We start from the raw sequence: 26,146 nt of genomic DNA on the forward strand, positions 1-26,146 counted from the left end.
AATCTCGAAGGGACTTTCTTAGAGAGTGCCAGACACAGTGAATGCCTCTTGGAAATTTCATTTCCCTAGGCAGTTCCCTCAAAGTCAGCTCCATCAGGATTTCCACAAAGTCCCAGTTCACAGCTCGCGCCTACCCTGTGGAAAAGACTATCTGATCACCAAAGCAATCTTGCCTATTTTGACCTATCTACACGGAATTATTATGAGAAGTAAAATAATGTTTTTTAAAAAGAAATTGCATAAATGCTTTTAATAATGTTACATTAGTACAGTGTCTACATCAACATTTTTATGACAGTTTTTACAACTGCAAGCCAACCTCTGTTGCTGTATTTCACATTTATACTTAAAAGAGTTAATCCATTTCTAAATAAGCCAAAGGAATTAACTCTTCACTGATCTAGAGTGTTTGATAAACCTAATTATTAGTGATTTAGTTTTACACTATTCAAAAAAAAGGGCAAAATAATTGAAATTTTTAGGAATCAGTATTGACTGAGGTCAGCCATAGTGTTCTGAAATGGCAATGTCGCCTTAAATAGCCAAATGGCCTTTTGCTGTTCTCACTCACGTTCTTCTGAGATTACCAAATTGCTCAACAATAGTCTGTGCTGCTAAGGCTAGACATTACTGTCTGAGGGTTGAGTTGTGGATTAGATTAGATTAGATTAGATTACTTACAGTGTGGAAACAGGCCCTTCGGCCCAACAAGTCCACACCGACCCGCCGAAGCGCAACCCGCCCAGACTCATTCCCCTACATTTACCCCTTCACCTAACACTACGGGCAATTTAGCATGGCCAATTCATCTAACCTGCACATATTTGGACTGTGGGAGGAAACTGGAGCACCCGGAGGAAACCCAGCTTTAGTTAGTATTAAAGCTTCAATGCAGGACTCTCCGTCTCAAAAGAGATAAAGTAGCTAGGATGGATTGTAAACAATATGGATGCGATGGGTTTGAAGAACTAAGTATTTTGTTCTTGTTTCAAGCTAAATCTCCTGTCCTTGTTCATTACCTTGAATAAAGCTAACTATAAACCAAAGGAGGTCATGCATTCAAATTAATGACTTCAATGTGATGATCCTTAAAAATCAATCAATATAATTACATTTTTATTTCAAATGTCCTGATGCCAAAGCTTCATCCATGTCTTTCACAAACAGTTGCAACTTTGTCAAGTTGGGATAAACATGTTCTTCTAGCCACTCTTCCACAGTATTTGGGTAATAGATTTTCTCCAGCGCTGCACTCAGCTCACTTACAGCAGTCTTCCAATGTGCATGTACCCTAGAAGGTGGTCATTAGCCATTAGTAGCCATCACTGCAATCACATTTATCAGGTAACAGTTTTGCTGCAATTTCAGATTAATAACCATAATAACCAATAGTTAGAATTTCAAGATTTTTGATGAATATGCAAAGTAGCAAACTTCATGCAAACATACCTTCTGACTTCTCCTTCAAAATGCCGAACTATAATTGGATGAACAAACTTCCTCTTTCGGTGAAAATTACTGAACCATCCTTTTATGTATCTAATTCAGAAAAAGTAGGAGGGTTGAAGGATATTGTGTACTTTTTGTCATTACGTTTTCATGTCACTATATTATACGCAGTTGCAAACTGAGGACCCAGCATCCAATATTTTGTGATCATCAGAGGAGATCTTGGGCAAAAGAACTTGGAAGAAGGATGTGTGAAAACTATCCCAAAGGGTGACACCATGACGTGGAACAGACCTCAACATTTGTTTTCAAACAAGGCAGCTAGACAGCTACATTTTCCTGGGGTAGGCTTCAGCAAGAGTATAGCCCCAGTCTCATGTGATACACCAGTGAAGGCTCCAGGCCCCAGTTTTTGCATGCAGATAAATTATTCAGAAACTTGGTCAGGGTCAGAAAGTATTCTAGTGATGGACAAAAGTTCCACTTCCCTGAGGAGTTCACCCTTAAACTCACAAGGGAAGTAAAATGCTACACTTTGACAGAAAAAAATGATGTGTTCACTGTCAATATTATACAATTTTAAAAAAAGATCAAAAGGTCCAACCCTTACATATTTTCTTCAAGGAGTTTATCAATAGACTCCTGCATGAAGGTGATTATCTGAGTCACACGGTTGAATACATCACTGCCTGGAAAACTGCCAGCATCTTCGGTACTGAAAGAGAAATACAAAACCTTCCAATGTATTTAATTGTTTAACTGGCTCTTGTTGCTGTTTTTGTCAAATCTTATTTCTTTACAATAAATTTGTCCTGATTCTCATCAATATTGCATTGTATTAATCTGATGTAGCAACAGTATAGGAATAAAATTACTGTACCAAACAAAGATTTTGATTCTTGTGTAGCGGTCCTGGTCTCTCTATTGAAATCAATGCAACATGCTCCATCATAAAAATGTTTAAAGAAATTGGCCAATTTTACTGGACGGAAGACTAGTTTTGTACCTTTGTTCAGTTCCAACACCATTAAATGTCTTTCACATTCTAGAGGTTAGAGATTTTTTTTGTGTGTGTGATGCCATCCATCAGAAAAATGGCTGTCCACAGTCAGTATATCTGAAGTGGCACTCTGTCCCCTCATGTAATCCAGCTTCAGAGAACTTCTGGCCAGTCAGAGGCCCGTCTCCAGTAATTAGCAGCACCAGCTGGTACGACACTGTGGGTCTGAGGAGGTGAGTTGAGCTGGGTTCGAATTTTGCATGCGCACGGAGGTCATGTCAGCCCCTGGCAAGGGTGAGAGACAGGGCTGGAGTTCAAGGAGGGCTGGCACTAACCTGGTGAGCATTAACACTTGGGGAGGGCCCAGTGCATGCATTAAATAAGTCTTTCTAGCACACCCTCCCTGCCTGACACAGCTTTCACAGAGTAACATGCCATATGGGTTTCGCTGCCACCAGGTAATTGCTGGAAGTGGCAAGTTAAGACCCTTCAGTGGGCAGTGATTGAGTGTGTCCCCACTGGCTCACTGGTGACCACAGCTGGTGGTGGATCTGCCACTTTCTTGGTTTTCTGTGCCACCTCCACAGCCACCACGTTCATACCTGCCAAGTGGAACTGTAAATCTAGCCCTTTACCACATTATTTTAATCACTACAAACTCATAACAACATACTGAACTAAAGTCTAATCATGAGAACAGAAATCCAATTTTGGCTTTAATAATAATTAGCATTTTAAGACACCTTGGAGTGCATGTTCATAGCTCCTTGAAAGTAGAGTCACAGGTAAATAGGATAGTGAAGAAGGTGTTTGGTATGCTTTCATTTCTAGGTCAGAGTATTGAGTACAAGAGTTGGGAGGTCATGTTGCAGCTGTACAGGACATTGGTTAGGTCACTGTTGGAATATTGCATGCAATCCTGGTCTCCTTTTATAGGAAGGATGTTGTGAAACTTGAAAGGCTTCAGAAAGGATTTACAAGGATGTTGCCAGGGTTGGAGGATTTGAGCTATCAGAGAGGTTGAGTAGGCTGGGACTGTTTTCCCTCGAGCATCGGAGGCTGAGAGGTGACCTTATAAAGGCTTATAAAATCATGAAGGGCCTGGATAGGGCAAATAGACAAGATCTTTTCCCTGGGATGGGGGAGTCCGGAACTAGAGGGTATAGGTTTAGTGTGAGAGGGGAAAGATAAAAGAGACCTAAGGGGTAACCTTTTCACATAAAGGGTTTTGCGTGTATGGAATGAGCTGCCAGAGGAAGTGGTGGAGGCTGGTACAATTGCAACATTTAAAAGGCATTTGGATGGGTATATGAATAGGAAGGGTTTGGAGGGATATGGGCCGGGTGCTGGCAGGTGGGACTAGATTGGGTTGGGATATCTGGTCGGCGTGGACAAGTTGTTTCCGTACTGTACATCTCTATGATTCTATGACTTTTAAAGATTTGCTGCATCTGCAATACCACAAAATATTCTATTAATATTTTAGTTATCACCTGTATTGACATCTTTCTGCATGAGGCATCTTTTCCATTCTCACTCTCTGGGTTGCTTCCCTATGTACTTTAATATTTCTCTGAATGAAGCAACTATTGGACTCCATTCTAAAACAGTTAATGGATTCACCTAACCAGCAGTTTGTAGCGATTCAAATGAAAGAACTGTTCCAGGTTAAAACAACTTTCATTTCGGTCTAAGCTTTTCCTATAAATACCAGAAGGTTATAAATTCTAACCACCATCCATGCTGAGATGTTTTTACTAGCTCCCTTTCAACTCCTTTTGTGATTGACTTGAACTTGTGCTCTCTTGCTAATACCTTACTGACCAGTGAGACTAATCTATCGCTACACCAATCTGTCTTTTCATAAGCCTTCAGAACCAAAAACCATCCTATTGAGTCATCTCTTAATAATGTTAGTCCAAATTAAAAGACTCCAACTTATAATTGCATCTCCTGTTTGATGTAAGATCATAGTTAATCTACAATTTCTTTTAAATCTTTCTCATAATAGATGTCTGCACATTAGCCTGTTTGAATTTGCTAAAGCATTAATAAATAATGTGGATTTAATTTCAAACTAAAACCAGATGAAATATATGACTTTTCATACAAATAATGTATGTATTATTGCTTCTAACAGTTAATCTTTCACATTTTGTTACTGTATTTGAAATACAACAGAGTATTCAAATGAAGTCTGTTGGCCAGTTACCTTATGAAGTTAATTTTCAATGTTTTGAATCCAAGACATTTTTTCACAAAGTCCTCTTCCTTTTCAGAGAACACACCTGATTTGAAACACAGAGGTAATTTTTTTTTGGAAGTACCAAATGAAGACATTTTGAGCAGCCTTCCAGGTTCAAACAATTTGATCGGAGTCTGAATTAATTCTACAACCACTCCATTCTCCTAAAAGTCTGTTTGCAGAACAGTGAAGGTATAACAAAAATCTCCTTGTGTAACCACTTAAAAGAAAGTGGAGAGCATTTTTAATTTTGACCATATGTGATATAGTTTTCACAAAATCTACCACTGCAAGTCTACTGACCTGTTAACCTGGTTTCTCAGTTCACCTGATGCAGCTTTGCCTTCATATACTCATTGTTACAGTACGTTTCTTGTCCAAACATACTCCCACCCTTACTGCTGCTCAATATGTACCTCAAATTTAAGGTGGTCCTACAGCAAGGATTATAGTGCTAAGTTGAAAATGTCTGATATGGAATGCATATTGTTGATGGCTATCTCAAGAATTTATTTCCCTTTACAAAGTAGCCAGGATTGAAATTGCACTGGTAGTTCGTGGGACTGGCAACTCTTGTAAGTTTATTTAAAGGCATTAAAATCTGTACAAGACAATAGAGAATTACTGGTCTACAGCTTATGTTTGCAACTCAGATAAATGTACTCTTGAACTGAGCTTTACCTGAGCTGTTTATTCTGAACAAAGAACCAGGAATTATATCATGATAAACAGAAGTCATTCCGAATGATCAATATTTGATAATCTATCCTTGGAAAGCAAATCATTCCCTGTGTAGAAATCTGTAGACAATTGCAGATTAGATGGTAAGGTCTCCATAATGAAGTAGCTCAGAAAGCCACTGGTTACTTAAAAGATCTTTGTACATACATTTTTATGAATATGCCTTACCGTTTTTCAGAGCTTGCAGACAAACAGCCAAGGATGGAAGTCCCACAGGAAGTAGCTCACACAAAACGGAGAAATGATCATATCTTGCAAAGCAAAACAATGAAAATATGGAAGGAATTACTTTTTTTTGTCTCTATTTTGTTTTTCAATCTTATTGTGATGAACTTAATGTCTCCATTTACCGAATGGAGGGTGTGAGGCAACAATGTCACGTTGGTGAGAGCCCTGAGGAGATTAAATCCCATTCGAGCACTTACCTGTCATCTATCATGGCTCTTAGGGCCTTCTCTTGAGCTCCCAGCCTCATTCTTGATGAAGGGCCTTTGCCCGAAACATCGATTTCCCTGCTCCTCGGTTCTGCCTGATCTGCTGTGCTTGTCCAGCACCATATTCTTGACTTCAGGAAGAGTGTCTCACTTCCAAGAGTACATGGCTAGCAGCTCATCAGAGCCAGCACATCTGCTGGAATGGCAGCCACTGCTATGACCACAGGAAGCCCTGAACCAAGAGTGAGGCTGAAGGCAATAGCAAAGCAGCAAATGGGAATGGCCTCACCAGGCAAAAGTGAGGACTGCAGATGCTGGAAATCAGAGTTTAGATCCTGCTTCTCGGATGCTGCCTGACCTGCTGTGCTTTTCCAGCACTACTCTAATCTAGACTCATGGCTTCACCAGGGTCAGTCAGGCAAGACCCAGCAAGGGTGAGCTGGGAGTGGTGAAAAGGGCAGGGTGTCTTTGTCACTGACACAGCTCTCTGTTGGGACGATCAAATTATCTTTTACTGTGTCTTAAATCTCTTAATTTCTGCCTTGAAAAATATAGCCAGTTTTGCCAATTGCCTGCATTAAGATTCCTCACTTAAAAATAGCAAATTTCTGCATTAGTCTGAATAAATCACCAGAAATAGAACAAAAATGAAACTAGAACTTATGCATTGTTAAGATCTCAGCTGATATTACTATCGAACAAGTCAGATACCAACTGAAATCTAGCTTAATTAATTTTTTTTGTTTTAATGAGGTGGTCTTTCACTGAAACACAAACATGCAATGCTATAGATCTGGTTTCAAAAATAAAACTAGTTTATTACGCACAAAACAAAAGAGAATAACCAAACTAGTGACATATAATGTATATATAAAAATTTCAAAACACACAGTAAAATACAATTCCATTAATCTCCATAGTATTTCTTTATAGTAATCACATGATAGAAAATCCCCCTTTCTATCACATTTATAGAGCTTGAACTAACTGTGACTCCAATTCCCAGTTTAGAGATTGTAATGGTCTCTTCTTAAAATGAATCTTTAACTTTCTCAGCTTCAAATAACCCCTTCAGAATTTTAACCAAACACTTCCGCTCTGAAATTTCAAACTACATTCCTTCTATTGAGTTAACCTATTTCTGAACAGTGCCGAACTAATTGTTTTATACATTCAGCTCCAGCCAAGACCTCTGTAAATCAGAACCAACACGCTATGGGTGTTTCCTGTAATCCAAAAAAAATCTAGAGTTGCCTTACTAAAACCCGATCTACCACTGCTTACTTTGTTTATTTGTTTGTAAAACTCTCCTAAGTTAAACAAAACCCTATTACAGTCCATAAAATCTTTCATTCCCTGTTTTAAAACATGTTGTCATGGCTACATAAGTACACAGCAATAATAAAACCCCTTCACAGACACAGACCAAATCCACATGCCACAATTTCAAAATCCAAACTCTAAGATAAATGCTCCTCAATTGTATATAATTCGCACAACTTACATCACAACATAGATAGATTTTCAATTTCTTGGAAACATCAGAATTATTTCACAGGGTCAAGAACTAATAAAAATGATCCACAAATCATGAAATGTGATGAGATGAATGTGGATAACAGCAATGCTATCCTCTTGCAAATTGCTATTATCTCTAACTTCAAATGCTTTGTTTTTGTATAACTGTAAAACACACAATAATCTGAGTATAAAATTGGTTCTTCAGACAACCAAAACTGCACACATTTTATGCAGAAGACAGCTCTGATGCAAGTCTACCATTTGAAAGTTGAAAGTTGAACTATTTATAATATTCAGGTTAATATCTTTGTTTCTTTTATTAGTTCATGGGACATGGGCATCGCTGGCAAGGCCAGCATTTGTTGCCCATTTCTAATTGTCCCAACTGAGTGACTTGGTTGGCAGTTAAGAACCAAGCATTTTGAAATAGTAGAGAGCAGAATTATGTACAAATATATTTATCAATATTCTACCATGGAATTTCAATCAAAATGTATTTGTTAAACTAGTGTTTTCTCTTCAGATTCATTACATCCTTTAACATTGTTTGGCACAGTAAAGATAATCACAAATCAATTAAAATGATTAAACTGAACCACAGCAAAACACAAAGATGGTAAGTGTACTTGTTAGACTGTGGTGAATATATAGCAGCAATGGCATATTTATGAACCTTTTCTATTTCACATACCTCTGCCAACCGGTGAGTGCTATCCCATGCAACTGTATTGAATCCCTTTGAAGAGCTTCTGTCACTTTCAGCCACTGCAGGTGATTAGCCAAGTGATAGCTAATGGGTGTTAGAGACTGGGCTGCACCAGTGGCTCCTTTAAATGCACTTGCAAACCACATAACAGAAAATCCAGAATGTTGGTACTTTTGAATTTGAAGCACTAAGTGAATATAAACAGAATATCATTGGTGTATGAGACATAACTTGTCCTATTTTATTTACATAGATGAAAATCAATTTTCAAAATCTTTAAGCATGAAATCTAATTGGGGGAAAGCTGTTCTCAACCTATTAACAGGCAATATGTGGGACAATGATTTCAGATATTTTTGAACAAGTAGAGAGGTTCAGTAAAGGTTAGTGTAGGGAAAGAAGAAAACTGACTTTTTTTTAAAAAAAAGATAAATGCCATCAAAAGGGGCAAAAATGTAAGCACTGTTTCTCTCACTAGTCCTAGTCTTGGAGTTATACAGCAGGGACACAGATCCTTTGGTCCAACTCGCCCATGCTGACCAGATAGCCTAAACCAATCTAGTTCCATTTGCCAGCATTTGGCCCATATCCCTCTAAACCCTGCCTATTCATATATCCATCCAGATGTCTTTTTAATGTTGTAATTGTACCAGCCTCCACCACTTCCTCTGGTAGCTCATTCCATACATACACCCACTCTGTGTGAAAACGTTGCCCCTTAGGACCCTTTTAAATATTTCCCCTCTCACCACCTCCTTTGGCAGGTTGTTCCATAGACACAGTATCCTTTGCACGAAAAGCTGCCCTTCAGATCCCGTTGAAATCTTTCCCCTCTCACCTTAAACCTGTGCCCTCTAGTTTTGGACTACTTTGCCCAAGGTAAAAGAGTTTATCTATGCCCCTCATGATTTTATAAACTTCATTAAAGTCTCTGACACTCCAGGGGGATAGAAGTCCCAACTTATTCAGCCTCTCCCTATAGATCAAACCCTCATATCCCAGCAACATCCTTGTAAATCTTTTCTGAACCTTTTCAAGTTTAACATCTTTCCTATAGCAGGGAGACCAGAATTGAACGCAGTATTCTAAAAATAGCCTAACCAATGTTCTGCACAACTGCAACATGGCATCACATCCCCTATAGACAATGCACTGACCAATAAAAGCAAACATGCCAAACACCTTCAGTAGGGTGGCACAGTGGCTCAGTGGTTAGCACTGCTGCCTCACAGCACCAGTGTCCCAGGTTCAATTCCAGCCTCGGGCAACTGTGTGGAGTTTGCATGTTCTCCTCGTGGCTGTGTGGGTTTCCTCCGGGTGCTCTGGTTTCCTTACACAGTCCAAAGATGTGCAGGTCAGGTGAATTGGCCATGCTAAAATTGCCCCAGTGTTAGGTGCATTAGTCAGAGGGAAATGGGTCTGGATGGGTTACTCTTCGGAGGGCCGGTGCGGACTTGTTGGGCCGAACGGCCTGTTTCCACACTGTAGGGAATCTAATCTTCCCTGTCGACTGCAGCTCCACTTTCTAGGAATTATGCACTAAAGCTGCTGCTGAGGATTTCCAGCATTTTGTGACTTTATGTCAGGTTTCCAGTACTTGCAGTATTTTGCTCTTGAAAACAGTAACTGTGGAAGCAGTCTGTAAAAATAGTTGGTATTTACTGGTTCAGAAAATCAATGCAATGCTCTCGGTGGAAGCCTTTTTATAATGGGTAAGAAAACATATTTAAAAATATAAATAATATAGCTATCCTAAATCAGTTTGGTTTTGATAAGTTGTCACCTGACACATTCTGCCAAGATACGAAGTTCAGGGAATGCCTTGTCTTATTCGATGCATACTTTATTTACTTATAAGTAAGATTTGCACAGCTTGACTTTATTTTGTACTAGGTGAAAGTAAGGACTGCAGATGCTGGAGATTAGAGTCAAGATTAGAGTGGTGTTGGAAAAGCACAACAGGTCAGACAGCATCCAAGGAGCAGGAAAATCAATGTTTCGGGTAATAGCTGTTCATCCTGATGAAGGTCTTTTGCCCGAAACGTCGATTTTCCTGCTCCTTGGATGCTGCCTGACCTGCTGTGCTTTTCCAGCACCACTTTAGTCTTTATTTTGTATTACCCCTTTTCATTAGCATCATAGATAATAAGTCACTCACTTAAACTTAGAATATAAATTTACAACTTCCCAATTTTGAACTACTTCTGTAAAAATAAATGTCACAATATACAAAAATGCCCAGTTCATGCCACTGTCTTTACTCAATCCTGAAAAATGCCAAGAAACTCTTGCCTAATTTCACACCGCTATGATTAGTTATAGATATTGAAAACAAAACCATTTACTTACTCATGCTGTCAACATCAAGATTAGCATTATATTCCCAAATCATCAGCTCAACAAACTGACTCAACATGGATTCTAAATGGGATATAAAAGGAATAAGGTTTGCATTAAAAGGAAAAACTAAAATAATCCAGAAAAAAGAATTTAAATTAAGAGTGTAAATTTCCACTGATGAGCTGAGACAGACACAGAGTAAATATAAACTTCAGAACAGCAGGATTGCCTTAAGATGGGCCAGATGGTAATGTCACTGGATTTGTAAAACTCTGAGAACGGTGGTTCAGAGCTCACCATGGAAGATGGTGATGTTTGAATTCAGTAGTAAATCTGGAATTCAAACATCTAGTGTAATGATAACCGTGAAACCATTGTGGAAGTTGCATGTCATAGACTCACCACTCTTTGAGTGAAGAAATTTCTCCTTATCTCAGTGCTAAATGGCTTACCCCTTTTCCTTACACTGTGACCCTTGGTTCTGGACTCTCTGGTCTGCAGCAATACCCTTCTTGTGTTTGCTTTGTCCAGTCCTGTTAAAGTTTTGCAGGTTTTTTGAAACACCTCCTCATTTTTCTGAACTCCAGTCAATAAAGTCCTATAGCCTAGAAATCTAGTTTTTGGTTGAAACTTTAAATTAAGGCCCTATTGATCTCAGGTGATGTAAAAGATTTCATGTTACAAATTTGAAGGTGATCACTATCCCTGAATCAACATTACAAACACAGATTATCTAGTCGTTATGACATTGGTGTTTGTGGGAGTTAGCATTTTTTTTTGCTCTGGAGAAATGGTCTTATACCATTTCATACCAAAACAGGCATTTTCTTGAAAATAAAAATTGAAATGCTATTTTAACTTTCTTTAAGCAGCTCAAACACAGGTTATAGTTAGTACTGAGTTAAATTGATATCCTCGTGTATGAATTCTGAAACTGTAAAAACGTATAAGAGACAATGAACCAAACAGAAAACCAATGACAAAATATTACAGGACGAGCAAACTGGGCAAAAGATGATCACACAGCGCAGTATGTCAATCAAAAATGTGAAAGGAAAGCTTACAGAATAAAATGTGAGGAATGTTGTGGATTAGATGTAATGTACCAAGAAAAGTCAGCAAATTCTTAGAGATTATGTTGGAAAGTTTTCACTCCAGAGGAATTGCACATTTGTTTCCATCTTGTGGTATTGCAACAGCAACACATAAACATCTCTGCAACACTCAAAGAAGGCAAAAGTCTGCTCAAAAAAGTGTCACTCTTGCCTCTGAGTCAGAAAGTTTGGTTTCAAGTTCCATTCCAGAGATTTCTGCATAGAAACAGAGAAAGTAGGAGAAGGAATAGGCCATTGTCCCCTCCAGGAGGCTTCGCCATTCAATATGATCATCCAACTCAGTACCACGTTCCCGTTTTTCTTCCCACATCCTCTGGTCCCTTTAGCTCTAAGAAGTATATCCATCTCCTCTTTGAAACAATTCAAGATTTATTCTCAATTGCTTTGTGGCAGAGAATGCCATCAGCTCACCACTCACTGAGTGAAGAAATTTCTCCTTATCTCAGTCTTTAATGACTTAACCCTTTTCCTTACACTGCGACCCTTGGTTCTGGACTCTCTGGTCTGCAGCAATACCCTTCTTGTGTTTGCTCTGTCCAGTCCTGTTAAAGTTTTGCAGCTTTTGTGACACACCTCCTCATTTTTCTGAACTCCAGTCAATAAAGTCCTATAGCCTAGAAATCTAATATTTTGATTGAAACTTTAAATCGAGGCCCTATTTGATCTCAGGTGATGTAAAAGATTCCATGCTACAAATTTGAAGGTGATCTCTATCCCTAAATCAACATTACAAACACAGATTATCTAGTTGTTACAACATTGGAGTTTGTGAGAGTTAGCAGTGTACACATTTATTGCCACTTTTTTTACTTTACAATAATGACTACACTTCTAACATAATTAATTCTTGGTAAAATGATTTGGGATATCCTCAGGGTTTAAAGAAATACTGGGAAGTGCAAGTCTTTCTCCTTCTTTTAAAGTCAGAGCAAAAAATAATGTATTTAAAGTGATGGCAAAAACACTCAAATATTAATAATGGAGGAGCATAAGCCTCTGGCATCCTTCCATCTTGACATTGGTTTGTGCTTTGATGGTTAACTGTTAATCATTACTTCATGTATCACAGGGGCCCCATGCCGGCATGGTCATCTCTCCTGCACTAGCTATAGATGGAGTCACATTGCTGTGAAGGTATGGAATTCACTGGCATCTTTTTATTCTGGGCCACCTTCTCAGCTCGATGAACTTTCCATTTCTCTTTGTTTGGCCTTCAGTGTTGTCATACAGTTGTGTCACTGTTGCCATCTGAATTTCTCACATGCAGGAATCTTTGTATAAGTACCTACATTGACTCCGTGCCAACTTACCATATAGAATGTCTTTGCGTATGCAGCCATCTTCCACTGAATATGACCAAGTCATTATAGCCATCATTGGCTTAGTAATGAGTGTACTGATGAAATTAGCACACTCTTTGTGTTGGCGACTGGGACTTATAAAATGATGCTGTGTCAAATGTATCCTGTTTGGTCTTCTGTCTAGCATATGTTGTCCAGGTCTCACGACTGTAGAGCAGTGCTCCGAGGATTCAGCTATCTCACAGTTCAGGATTTTCTGTCAAGTGGCTATCTTTAGACTCTTACATACACAGTCTAGACATAATTGATGCAATGCACGTGTTGATTTCAGCAACAAATGACAGATCATTTATTACTGCAGGTCCATTAACACTGACTGTTAGTAGTACAACAATATTTTGGACCATGGCATTAGTCTTCCTCATGTTTGTGTAGGGTTTGGTTTGACCATCAACATGAAAGTTTATTTATTCAAAGCTTAAAGGTGTTCCTTGACATGGAATGCTGGTGTGGTATCATTGGCATAGCACAACTCTCTGATTTATCTGGCACATTTATGTCTTGGATCGCAAGTGGGCAAGCCTGATCAACTTTTTGTTAGTTCTGCTGTATAAATGGGAACTCTCTGTAGACAAACTGGTTGGGTATGACAGCAATAAAGAAGGGAACATTGTTTTGAATCTATCGTGGGGTTTCAATGTTTCAACTGATCTACACCACATGCATTGTGCTGGGAATCAGGTCATCTGAAAAGCTGACGTTAAAGCAAAGTGTATTTTTCCCTTTTATAGTTTTAGTTTAAATGGAGTCACTGCAAAAGCAACAATACCTTTAAGTTTCTCTTCATTGATGTTCCGGAGCATGTCATCCCAAATGATGGGTTTCACATTAGGGTAGCTAGTGATAATGTAATTTGCAACTGCTTTCACATGAGACAGAAATAGGCTGTCCGCAGTAGTTTCAGTTTGTGCAAATAATTGCTTAGATTCTTCACTTTCACCAAGGTAATAAACCTAAAAATAACATAGAAATGAACAATTTTTATCTTAAGAAAGGTAAACAATTAACCTCCAAGGACAAACAATATTTTTGCAAACTACACAGCAAACCTTCCACCTAATTGTAGTACCTCATCTGATCCAATGTGCAGCCATTTTGAGTCTTTATGTATTGCCATGATCTGGTCAATCATGCATTTTACTACTTCCATTGACTCCTTCTTATGAGGAATGAGACTGTTAGGAAATCCTTTCATTTCGCGAAGATGGCAAAACATTTTATGTTTCAGCACAAACTGTAAGAACAAGGTTTAAAAGTAAAGTATCAATCAGTGGTAATTCAACTTATCAAAATAACAGGATCTTATATCCAGAAATCTCTCATGGGTTATTTTATTCTCCAGTAGTTAAGTGGATATGAATTCCAAGTCCCAAACTGACAGAGTACAACTACATTGAAATACATCAAGGCTGAATCACATTTTGGAGCACAGGATTTCACAATACGTATTAAAAAAAGGTTTAACCAGAGGTTAGACTAACATACCATACTTAAGGCATGAACCAACACTGCAAAATTATGCAAAGTGTTAGATACAAGATGAAACAAATTTTATCAGTTATCTAAGTTCTAATGGACAGATAACTTAAGTCACATACTAATTAATGTGTTCTTATGCATTCAATTGTGAGGCAGCATTATTTACAATAAAGTTATTCATCCATCCTCTTTGGAAATTTCTTGAGATTTAGCCCCATGTGACCTTTCCTCTTTAGTTTGTTTCTAAACTCACCTCCATGTGGCCAATGGTTTGCACTAATGGAATTACTTCAAAATGAAGCACTCTGGCAAGATTCATGATTTCTTTGATTTCTGACGGACTGCAATGAGAAAAATAAATCATTATTGACCATCAACACAAACTGCAGCTCTGAATATGCCTTCAATTCCTGGCACCTCTATCGATGATTGATTAGATTAGACTCCCTACAGTGTGGAAACAGGCCACTTGGCCCAAGTCCACACCGATCCTCTGAAGAGTAACCCACCCAGACGCATTTCCCTCTGACTAATGCACCCAACACTATGGGCAATTCAGCATGGCCAATTCACCTGATCTGCACATCTTTGGATTGTGGGAGGAAACCGGAGCACCCAGAGGAAACCCATGCAGACACAGGGAGAATTTGCAAACTCCATGCAGACAGTCGCCCAAGGCAGGAATTGAACCCGGGTCTCTGGTGCTGTGAGGCAGCAGTGCTAAGTAATGAGCCACCGTGCCGCCCATGAATTTTGTCATATGTAAAGTGGGAAAAGAAACCAACCAAAGCAACTATCACACTTAATGAATCCACGCAGATGCTGCAGGATGAGGCACTTAGATGGGTCATTAATTGGCTACTTCAGGGTCTCAAAAGACTGTGGATATGTGTACTGCCCACCACTTCCCCATTCCCCCCTTAAAAGGGGAGATGGATTACGGAGGGCAGGCTATATGCTGCACTTCTCAAGAGTCCTCAGCTTCAAACCTGCCAATGAGGGACCACAGATATTCCTTGTTGCAATTTTAATGGTGACAACTCAGTCTGGAAATGGTCAGCAAATTACATATATGTTGCCTGATATTCCCTTCCCTATGTTAAAATCCATCATTCCTCAGCTCATCTGTTCAGATCTTATGAGCATGAATTGAGTCATAGAGATATACAGCACAGAAACAGCTGCTTCAGTCCAACCCGTCCATCCTGACCAGATATCCTAAATTAATCTCGTCCCATTTGCCAGCACTTGTCGATATCCCTCTAAACTATTCCTATTCGTATACCCATCCAGATGCCTTTTAAATGTTGTAATTTTACCAGCCTCAACCACTGCGTCTGGCAGCTCATTCCATTATATGCACCACCCTCTGGGTAAAAAAGTTGCCCCTTTTAAACCTTTCCCCTCTAGTTCTGAACTCCCCCAACCCAGGGAAAAGACTTTCTCTATTTACCCTATTGATGCCCCTCATGATTTAATAAACTTCTGTAAGGTCACCCCTCAGCCTCTGATGTTCCAGGGAAAATAGCCCCAGCCTTTTCAGCCTCTCCCTACAGCTCAAATCTTCCAACCCTGGCAACATTCTTATAAATATTTTCTGATAATTCTTTTGTTCAGCATCTGCCCACAAAGTTTAATGTGACTACAAATTACTGATAGCAGGCCCCATAATATTTAGAAAACAATTGAATAGCAAGAGACGCTGAATAAATTCCTGCTAAATTCCAACAGATATTTTCTCTGACATCACTACCATTTGCTTTCTGTTGTTAAATCAGCCTGTAAATCAATAAGCTTATGTGCCAATAACTACATTAATCCTTACTTACTTTATAATCTTTAGATCATTGTGAAAAGCTTTCTGAAAATCCTAACTGATTATATTCATTGCATTGTCCTTGTGAACAACTTAAGTTGCCATCTGACGTATTCTCATAACACCTGACCCCACATAATTTTCTATCTACTTTAGCATGGACACCATCCAGTAAAGTACTTCTGAACATTTTCATACTACTGTTGTAGTATCATACAATGCCTTAAGGAAGCTTGGAATAAGTCATTGCAAAAAGTGAACCAACCTGGAATAGGTTCAGTCAGAAGGTGGGTTTCAGGAATGGCCATAAGTGAGGAAGTAGGTGAAGAGGCAAAAAAAAAAATTAGGGATGAAATTGCAGAGCATAGCATCTAAACATCACAATTTACAATTTATGATGGTACTTCAATTGGGTGGGGATGTTCAAAAGAGTGTTGGCGAAATGGAAAGTTCTCAAAATGTGATAAAGTTGGAGATGGTTATGGAGACAGGGAAAAATAGGCCATGGAGCATTTTAAACACAGTATACCGAGTCAAGTCTGATGTGTTTTTGTTTTAGGCAGGCTGTCAGCTGTTTTTTAAAATATTGTCTGTTGATTAGTTTTTGCTTGTTTTCTTAGCTGGCGCATACAAGTGCTCCAACTAGCATTTATTAATAGCGGAACAACATATATAGCTAACATTGTACTAATATTCAGGACAGAGTAGTAGCATGGAACAGCCAATCTAAGAGATGTTCTGCCTTTAGTACGGCTGAGTACTACCACGTAGGGGTATCATAGGCTACACGTCCCGGCGGTCCATTGGGGGTGGTGGTGTGTGTGTGTGTGTGTGTGTGTGTGTGTGTGCGCGCGTGTGTGTGTGTGTAAGTGAAAATTCCAACGGTAAAGAATATAGGGGCACATATCACAGGAATTCATTAAAGCAGAGGTAATGGACGAGAATTTCACAATCAAGGTGAGACATCCCAAAATGCTGGAACTGCATTTCTGGATGAAGCACTGCTGATGATTCAGCTTGAGGCCCACTGAAGGTATTACCTAGTATAGTGATGAAACATCTGGAAGGGAACCTTCCAGCTCAGCGAGCAAACCTGTATCCAGAACCTCAACCTGAGCTACAAATCTTCTCAAAACTCGGTACGTCTTGGTTTCTAGGAATCTTTTCCTGTCATATTAACGTTTTAGGCCCTCTAGCCCAAACCCTTGCATATCCTCATTTATATCCCCCCTGAATCCTTAAGCCATTCATGCTAGTTCAGGCCAAAGCTTGATTCTTCCCACTCAAGCATTACGGCATCTCATACTGGCTGTACCAACTTATGCCTGACAACCCTCAGACCCACTCTGAGTCCCAACTACCATTTTTAAAGGGCCACAGAGTGAGGAAGTCTGCAAAACCCTGGGTGAAATAACTCCAATGAAGGCCAGTTTCCTATCACCAAGTCACCCTTTATTTACACGTGCATAGTACATGACCTGATCCAGCTAGCTCAAAATTATCTGTTTAAGCGAACAGAACCCCTGACACTTCTGTTTACATCTGTCAGCTGAGACTCCCTGATTGGAAATGTTAACTTGGTCCAGTCGAGGAACTCATATTCTGAGGTCCACCTAGCTGACCTTGTTCCAGTCAGTACACTGAACATCATGGTAGAAGTTGCGTTTAGTTTAACAATGACATTATATTATGAAAGGTTTAAACATTTTAACACTTAGATTACAATGCAGCAAGCATTTATCAACACAATGTTTGGGTATTCTACTGAAATCAATTGTTAGTGTAGCTATTAATGAACACTGGATTGTTTAAAGTCACATCTTACTGTAAATATTCTGTTTTGGATTTTGCAAGTGTATCCTGGTGGCGGACAGTTTCTAAAGTTTATGAGCAGCTGGTGGAGCATACCATTTGATTTGGTCAGTGAACCACTGGGATGAGTAGCCTATGATATTCATACATGATAGTACTCAGCTGTATTAAAGGCAGAACATCTCTTAAATTGGCTGTTTCATGCTACTACTCTCCACTGGCTTCACAGGTAGTGTTTCCACCAACAAGATACTGTTGTCAGTAGAAAAAGACAACCAATTTAAGATAATAAGTCAAGCTTGTAAATTGGTTTATTAATGCTAGTGAAAGGGATTCATAAAGAGGGCTCTGTTGTCTGCAAGCAAAAAGGGTATCTTTAAACTGTATACACTTCTTTGATTATTGGGAGCTTGGAGAGTTTATATTAGCCTGTTATTTTCTTCCTTACAATGTATTACCTAATCAAAATCAACTTGCCAAACAATTACTACCCTTTTCTCCGTCGTACAGATGGTTTGAATTTTAGCATTCCTGTACTGTTTTGGTTTTCAAAAATATTTTATTGCTTCTTTTTTATTCCATCTACTTACAATGAGGACAAATATATCACAGTGCACAAATAAATTAAACAATGCTTAAGCAAGAAGAATCCATGGTCTTCACTGTTAATTCTGCAAATGGAATTCTACAATAACATTCATCACCCAAGAAACCACTGATTAGTTCCCCAAAAAGGACCATAGTGGGAAGTAGGTTTATGCAGCCAGAGAATAAACAGCATTCCAATGAACCAGGAAACTGTGAAGCAAGAAGTAATTAAAATTCCATTGCACCTTATGAATTAGAAGAAAAACAAAGTAACTTAGAGTAGTCATATATTAATTCACTTATGAAAACTTCACCTGTAGGCATTTGGGGACCTTAACACCTGCAGCTTTCCCTCATATGGAAACATATCTTCATACTCCAGTAGAATACCATCTGCACCAAGGTGAGAAAGCAGAGGCAAGATCTACAACAGAAAATTGAAATATAGCTATTTCAATTGAAATTTCAGAAGCTCACAGAATCACAGAGCACAGAGAAACCATTTGACCCATTGTACTTGTGCTAGCTCCTTAGAAGGCAGACTACATCAAGTTACAATTTTATGAAACAAAACTTTTCAGTAATGAAAGGTGATCTTTAATATTGTGAGAAAAGCAGGTCAAAGGATCAAAGTTAAATTACTAAGTGTGTTTTTTAAGAATTACATGTTAAAAATCTACACGACCTCATAATCAGATGTGCATACACGTGTAAGTCACCAGTTTCAGGGGTGGTACGAATGGTAATGTAATTGGGCTAGTCATCTAGAAAGCCAGGCTAATATTCTGCAAACATTTGTTAGAATCCAAACATGTTCAATGGTGAAACTGAAACTCAATAAAAATCTGTAACAAAAGTTAGCCAATGGCAACTATCTAACTAGTATCAATTGCCATAAAAACCCATCTAATTAACTAATACCCTTTAGAGAAGGAAATCTGCTATCCTTACCTGGTCTAGCCTACATGTGACTCTAGATCTATAGCAATGTGATTGATGCTTTAGTGCCATCTGGGCAACAGGGATGGGCAATTAATGTTGGCCATGCTAGCAATGCCCACATCCCCTGAATGAATAAAACTAAACATGCAAATTACTTAATCTCTTTACTATCCATTGTGGTGAGGTTAAATTGCAAAGGTTGAAACTTAACAGCTCTGTTACAAGATGTACAGAATAGACATAATATTCGCCCTCACATTAATCAGAAAATATCTAGATAGTAAACTTTAAGTTAATTTTTTTTGTAAGGCAATTTTAACTCACCAACGGCTTCAGAATAACAAGTCATATCCGTGCAAAAACTCTGCTCATTAAGTACAAAGGAAGTTAATGGAATCCATTTGATTGCAATTTATTTCATTAATATGCAATCTCTTCCTTTAACGTATCAAAACATATCATTGGTTGCAAAGTTTAACTTATTGCATGAATTGACTTGGGGCTATGTAAACAACATGAATTGGGATTACACTATACTTTTGTAATTTTCAAGTTGGCCACATTAATCACAAGAATCTTAGAAATTGACAACAGTGAACAGTGTTACCTAGTCTAGTGTCGACTTAGACTTTGAGTTACTAAGTTACTGCCCAGTAGAAATAGTTTCCCATGATTTAAAAAAAACAAAGAGAATAAGGAACAGTACAGCACAAGGTCCACCAAGACTGTGCCGACACATGATGCCTTTCTAAACTAAAAACCTTTTGCCTACTTATCCATATATCTGTCAAAATACCTGTTAAACATTGCTATTCTATCCACCTCTACCACTCTTCCGGCAGCACATTTCAGGCACTTACCACTCTCCATGTAAAAGAAGTTGCCTCTCACATCTCCTTTAAACTTACTGCCTTGTACCTTAAACCTATGTCCCCTAATAATTGACATTTCTACACTGGGAAAAGAAACTCAGACTATCCATTCCTCTCATAATTTTAGAAACTTCTATCAAGGAAACTCCCGTCCTTCAACATTGAAGTGAAAACAAACCAAGTTTGTCCAATTTCTTCTCATAGCTAAAAGCTTCCAAACCAGGCAACATCCTGGTAAACTGTTTCTGGAGACTCTCCAAAGCCTCCACAATCTTCTGGCAGTGTGACAACCAGAACTGTTTGCAATATTCCAAATGTGGCCTAACTAAAGTTCTCTACAGCTGCAACGTGACTTGCCAATTTTCATACTTTATATCCCGACCAATGAAGGCAAACGTGCCATATGCTTTATCCACTGTGTTGCCACTTTCAGGGAACTGTGGATCTAGATCCTTCTGTATGTTGGTGCAACTAAGGCTTCTGCATTTACTGTATATTCTCTTCCTACATCAGATCTTCCAAAATGCATCACCTCACATTTATCTGGAATAAACTCTACTTGCCATTTCTCTGCCCAAGTCTCAGTCTATCTATATCCTGCTGTATCCTCTAGTCATCTTGCTCACTATCCCCATCCTCACCAATCTTCGTCATCCATAAAATTACTAATCAGGCCACCTACGTTGTCCTCCAAATCACATTCAGATATATATCGCAAATGACTGAGGTCCCAACACTGATCTCCACAGAACACCACTGAGGAAAAACTCCCTTCTACTGCTACTCTCTGTCTTCTATGACTAAACCAGTTCTGTATCCATTTACCAGCTTTTGTATCAGCCTGTCATGAGGAACCTGTCAAAGGCCGTGCTAAAGTTGGTATAGACATCCATTACCCAGCCCTCAATCATTTTTGTCACTTCCTCAAAAACTGATTCAAGTTTGTGAGACATGACCTTCCCCTCAAAAAGCCATGCTGACCATTGCTCATAAGTCCATACATTTTCAAATGTGAGTAAATCTTATTGCTAACAATCTTCACCAATAATTTCTCTACCACTGACGTAAGACTCACTGGCCTGTAATTTCCTGGATTATCCCTTTTGCCCTTCTTAAATAAAGGAACAACATTGGCTATTCTCCAGTTCTCTCAAACCTCTCCTGTGACTAAAGATGACACAAAGATTTTGTACAAGGCCCAGCAATTTCCTTACCAACCTCCCTCAACACTCTGGGATAGATCCCAACAGGTTCTGGGTCTTACCTTCCTTAAAGCCTTTCAAATTACCCAACACCTTTGATATCAACATGCTGTAGAACATCAACATATCCCTCCCAAGACTCACCATTCACCATGTCCCTCTCCTTTGTGAATACCGAGGCAAAGTATTCATTAAGGACTTCACCTATTTCCTCCGGCTCCATGCTTAAATTTCCTCCTTTGTCCTTGAGTAGACCTACCTTCCCTAATTACCCTCTTGCACCTTATATATGTATAAAATGCCTTGTGATGTTCCTTAATCCTGTTTGCCAAAGACATTTCATGACCCCTTTTAGCCCTCCTATGTCTTTGTTTGAGTTCTTTCCTGCTATCTTTGTATTGTTTGAAGGCTCTGTCTGTCTTCAGTTTCCTAAACCTTATGCATCTCCTTTTTTTTCTTTCTGTATAAACTCTCAATTTATCTTGCCATCCTTTTCCTTCATTTTCACAGGAACATACTAGTCCCGAACTCTAATCAACTGGCCTTTCAAAGATTCCTATATGCCAGCTGTGGATTTACCATCAAATAGCTGCCGCCAATCTACATTCAACAGTTCCGATCTAATATTGTTGTAATTAGCCTTCTCCCAATTCAGTACTTTAATCTGATGACTACTTTTATCCTTATCCATAAGGAACTTAAAACTTGGAGGGTTGTGGTTACTGCTCCCAAAATGCTCCCCCACTGAAATGTCAATCACCTAACTAGGCACATTCCCCAAAACCAGATCTAGTAAAGCTCCTTCCCTAGTTTGTATGTTGTTTACAACATCAAAACCTCATAAACTTAAACACTTCTTTTGAACATTCTCTTAATGATCAATGGACATAGCTCCACGTTCACCAGGGTCTATCCATATTATTGAAGTTTCTCATTCCAGGTGGTAAATATTTCTCCTGCATAGTCTCATTGGCAATGCCATCCTCTGAGACACAGCCAAAATTGGATAATATATGTTAATTACAACATAATGAATGCTTTATTAACATTTTTCCATGCTAAAATATCAATAATTATAGTTAACTATTCAGGCAAATGTTTGTTTAAAATTTGATTTAAAAATTCAGTCTTCAGTTTCATTATTGAAACCATTTTTCAGGTTAGAGTGACTTTAATTTTGTTGTAAAGTATAATCACTGAAAAGAAATATTAAAATGCCACTACTGTGACTCATAAATCACCTCTAATAGATAGGAGACCCTGGGTGGTGCTCCTTTCAAATCGAGATGTACCAGTTTCAAACCTGTCTGTGGAGGTTTAAGTGTACTCATCCCATTGTCTGCCTCCATTGGCTTGTCTCCAAGACTATCAGCCATTCTTCAAACATACAAAGTCTGTGGCCTGTGAGAGAAAATAATGACACAGCAGAATTATTCTGTTTTTATATCATTATTTGTGACATTTTTTAAAACCTAAATTTGCCTGTGGCAATGTATTTTGTATGCAAGTATTGCCCATAAGAGTGTAGCAGAACCCTTCAGTAATTTTGATGTCAGTTATAACTTGCAGAAAACAAATTTCAATACAACCACAACCAAATTGAAACTAGTGCAGTCGATTCACCATGACTGTAGTGCTCAGAGACAAGATATCTCTGTATTGTAAGGTGGTTAGGTGCAACATACAGTCAGTCTTGACAAAGATTCTCAATGGAAAAGTGGGGCCTATTTTAAAACTGATCCCAATACTGGATGTAAAATACGCAGAGAGATTGTAGAAATTATGTCAAGCTGGTAATACGAAAGGCTGACTCGTTTTGAGGATTATGCCACAGGATGTCCCACTTGCGCCTAAAGGTCTCCCAGATTGGACAGTAGGACTGGCATCTTATAACTAGTGTAAGCTTGGTGCAAGAACACCTGAACACCCAAACAAAGGCTGCCCCGAATAGTTCACAAGTTAGTCTATTGACAGATATTATTTTTACCCAACAGTAAGGCAAACATTACTCCACCCTCTCTGATGAGGTGCCCCAATTTTGTTTTAGTTTGATTTTATTTTGCAATCCCAGTTGTTCTGCCCAAATTCACCCAGTTCCAAACCCCAGGCTGAAAACTTGCATTCTGGATTGGCGAGATTAAAGGGTCATTGCTCAGTCCTGTTACATTCATAAAGCAGTCGCTTTGCAGGGGGGGGGGGGGAATGCTACATTCATGCGGATGCAAAACTGAGCCTAGGTTCCAGCTCTTGCCTGAGATCTCCCCTGCAGCTGCTCGATTGCTTGTGGCTGCTGCTGGCGGTGTGGGCAGTGCAAACACCCACATCTCCACCCTAATGCACCATGTCGGCCCTGAAGAGAGCAACCTCCAAGAAGGCGGAAGAGAAAAGCAGCAGCGGCCTATTCAAGGATCCAGGCCGCCTGAGGTAGGAGACAGCCTGGGTACTGCAGCCGCAGGAGAGGGACTGGGACCGGGGGCCGAGATGTTGCTTTCGCGGCCGAGCGCCGGAGCTGCTACTCCTTGTACAGTTACATACCGAGCGCTGCTGCTCCTTGTAGATACAGACTGTACAGTATTCATGTGGTACAACACTACAGAGTGCAGGCAGGCAGAGGTAGCAGTAGCAGTGAGTATTCAAACACTCTGCAATACTGACGACTTAAGGGGCAGCACTGAGTATTCAAACACTGTAATACTGAACATTCAAATTCTCTGCAGTACTGAATATTCAAACACTATATAATACTGAACATTCAAACACTGTATAAAACTGAATATTCAAACACTATAATACTGAACATTCAAACACTGCATTTAGATTAGATTAGATTACATTACAGTGTGGAAACAGGCCCTTCGGCCCAACAAGTCCACACCGACCCGCAACCAACCCATTCCCCTACATTTACCCCTTTAACCTAACACCACGGACAATTTAGCATGGCCAATTCTCCTGACCTGCACATCTTTGGACTGTGGGAGGAAACCGGAGCACCCGGAGGAAACCCACGCAGAACACGGGGAGAACGTGCAAACTCCACACAGTCAGTCGCCTGAGGTGGGAATTGAACCCGGGTCTCTACGCTGTGAGAGCAGCGGTGCTAACCACTGAGCAGCCCCAAATACTGAACATTCAAACACTGTATAATACTGAACGTTTAACCTCTGTATAAGTAGTGAACGTTCAAACACTGTATAATAATGAACATTCAAAGAGCGTTTCAGAGAACACCTCTGGGACACCCGGACCAACCAACCCAACCACCCTGTAGCTCAACATTTCAATTCCCCCTCCCACTCCACCAAGGATATGCAGGTCTTTGGACTCCTCCATCGTCAGACCACAACAAAACGACGGTTGGAGGAAGAACGCCTCATCTTCCGGCTAGGAACCCTCCAACCACAAGGGATGAACTCGGATTTCACCAGTTTCCTCATTTCCCCTCCCCCCACCCTGTCTCAGTCAAATCCATCAAATTCAGCACCGCCTTCCTAACCTGAGATCTTCTTCCCGACCTCTCCGCCCCCACCCCAGTCTGACCTATCACCCTCACCTTGACCTCTTTCCACCTATCACATTTCCGACGCCCCTCTCCCAAGTCCCTCCTCCCTACCTTTTATCTTAGCCTGCTGGACAAACATTCCCCATTCCTAAAGAAGGGCTTATGCCCGAAACGTCGATTCTCCTGTTCCCTGGATGCTGACTGACCTGCTGCGCTTTTCCAGCAACACATTTCCAGCTCTGATCTCCAGCATCTGCAGACCTCACTTTCTCCATAAAACTGAATATTCAAACACTATAATACTGAACATTCAAACACACTGCAGTACTGAATATTGAAACAGTGAATAGTACTGAACATTCAAACACTGTATAATACTGAACATTGACATGCCTTTGCAATACTGAATAGTCAAATGGTGTGCAATGGGAACGGATGACTTAATCTGTAGTAAGAACATCCTTTTTCCTCCAGCACTCCAACCACCTCATTATTGCATATATGCTGTCTTCTCAACACTTCACTTCAAATCAACTCTGATGAAAAGTGATCTAGACTCAATGTTAGCTTGCTGTTTGTCCACAGATGATGACAAAGGGTCAGTTAAACTCGAAATGTCAGCTCTTTTCTCTCCTTACAGATGCTGCCAGATCTGCTGACATTTTCCAGCATTTTCTCTTTTGGTTTCAGATTCCAGCATCCACAGTAATTTGCTTTTATCTACAGTTCTTTGTTTTGTTATACTTGGTATTTAAAGACTGGGGATTCAAGCACTGATTAGTACTGAGGTTGATGATTAATGGAAGTGACGATTAATTCAACGAACCTCTCTGGTTCTGCTTTAGAAAAGTCACACCCATGCCCTTCGCTGGAGAATCTTCTGCCACACCGGTCAATAGACTCTTGGGTTTGCTGTCTATGTGACATGAATAGGCATCTATTAATCCCGAGGTGAAATCTTATCGTCAGCCGGTCTTTAAGAATCTTTTCTGGATCTTTCTGATCGTCCACAGAAAGAAAT

The 26,146-nt window shown here is 39.5% G+C and overlaps 2 protein-coding genes across 6 annotated transcripts in view; one reads left to right on the forward strand and one right to left on the reverse strand.

The window, feature by feature from the left end:
* Positions 1–235: 235 nt before the first annotated feature.
* LOC122562089 (hexosaminidase D-like) lies at positions 236–24,298 on the reverse strand. Of its 3 annotated transcripts, none has more exons than XM_043714601.1 (13): positions 24,159–24,298; positions 22,865–23,024; positions 18,922–19,031; positions 14,645–14,732; positions 13,982–14,146; positions 13,682–13,865; positions 10,446–10,517; positions 8,082–8,283; positions 5,604–5,686; positions 4,662–4,737; positions 2,060–2,164; positions 1,450–1,539; positions 236–1,291 (listed from the first exon to the last, which is right to left on the reverse strand). In XM_043714601.1, the coding sequence occupies exons 2-13, from the start codon at positions 22,997–22,999 to the stop codon at positions 1,117–1,119; spliced, it is 1,485 nt and encodes a 494-aa protein (XP_043570536.1). In that variant the 5' UTR covers positions 23,000–23,024; positions 24,159–24,298; the 3' UTR covers positions 236–1,116. The 3 variants fall into 3 exon arrangements, with proteins under 3 accessions (XP_043570536.1, XP_043570537.1, XP_043570538.1); XM_043714602.1 differs by lacking the exon at positions 24,159–24,298 and adding an exon at positions 23,875–24,060; XM_043714603.1 differs by lacking the exon at positions 24,159–24,298 and adding an exon at positions 23,744–24,060.
* The window catches only part of uts2r2 (urotensin-2 receptor 2), a 144,741-nt gene continuing 142,506 nt past the window's right edge, over positions 23,912–26,146 (forward strand). For all 3 annotated transcript variants that reach the window (XM_043714606.1, XM_043714605.1, XM_043714604.1), the window contains exon 1: positions 23,912–24,047. In XM_043714606.1, the coding sequence (XP_043570541.1) occupies positions 23,965–24,047 (83 nt within the window). In that variant the 5' untranslated portion in view covers positions 23,912–23,964. The remainder of the gene's footprint in view (positions 24,048–26,146) is intronic.

Source organism: Chiloscyllium plagiosum, chromosome 24 (assembly GCF_004010195.1).
Source record: "Chiloscyllium plagiosum isolate BGI_BamShark_2017 chromosome 24, ASM401019v2, whole genome shotgun sequence".
Lineage (NCBI taxonomy): Eukaryota > Metazoa > Chordata > Chondrichthyes > Orectolobiformes > Hemiscylliidae > Chiloscyllium > Chiloscyllium plagiosum.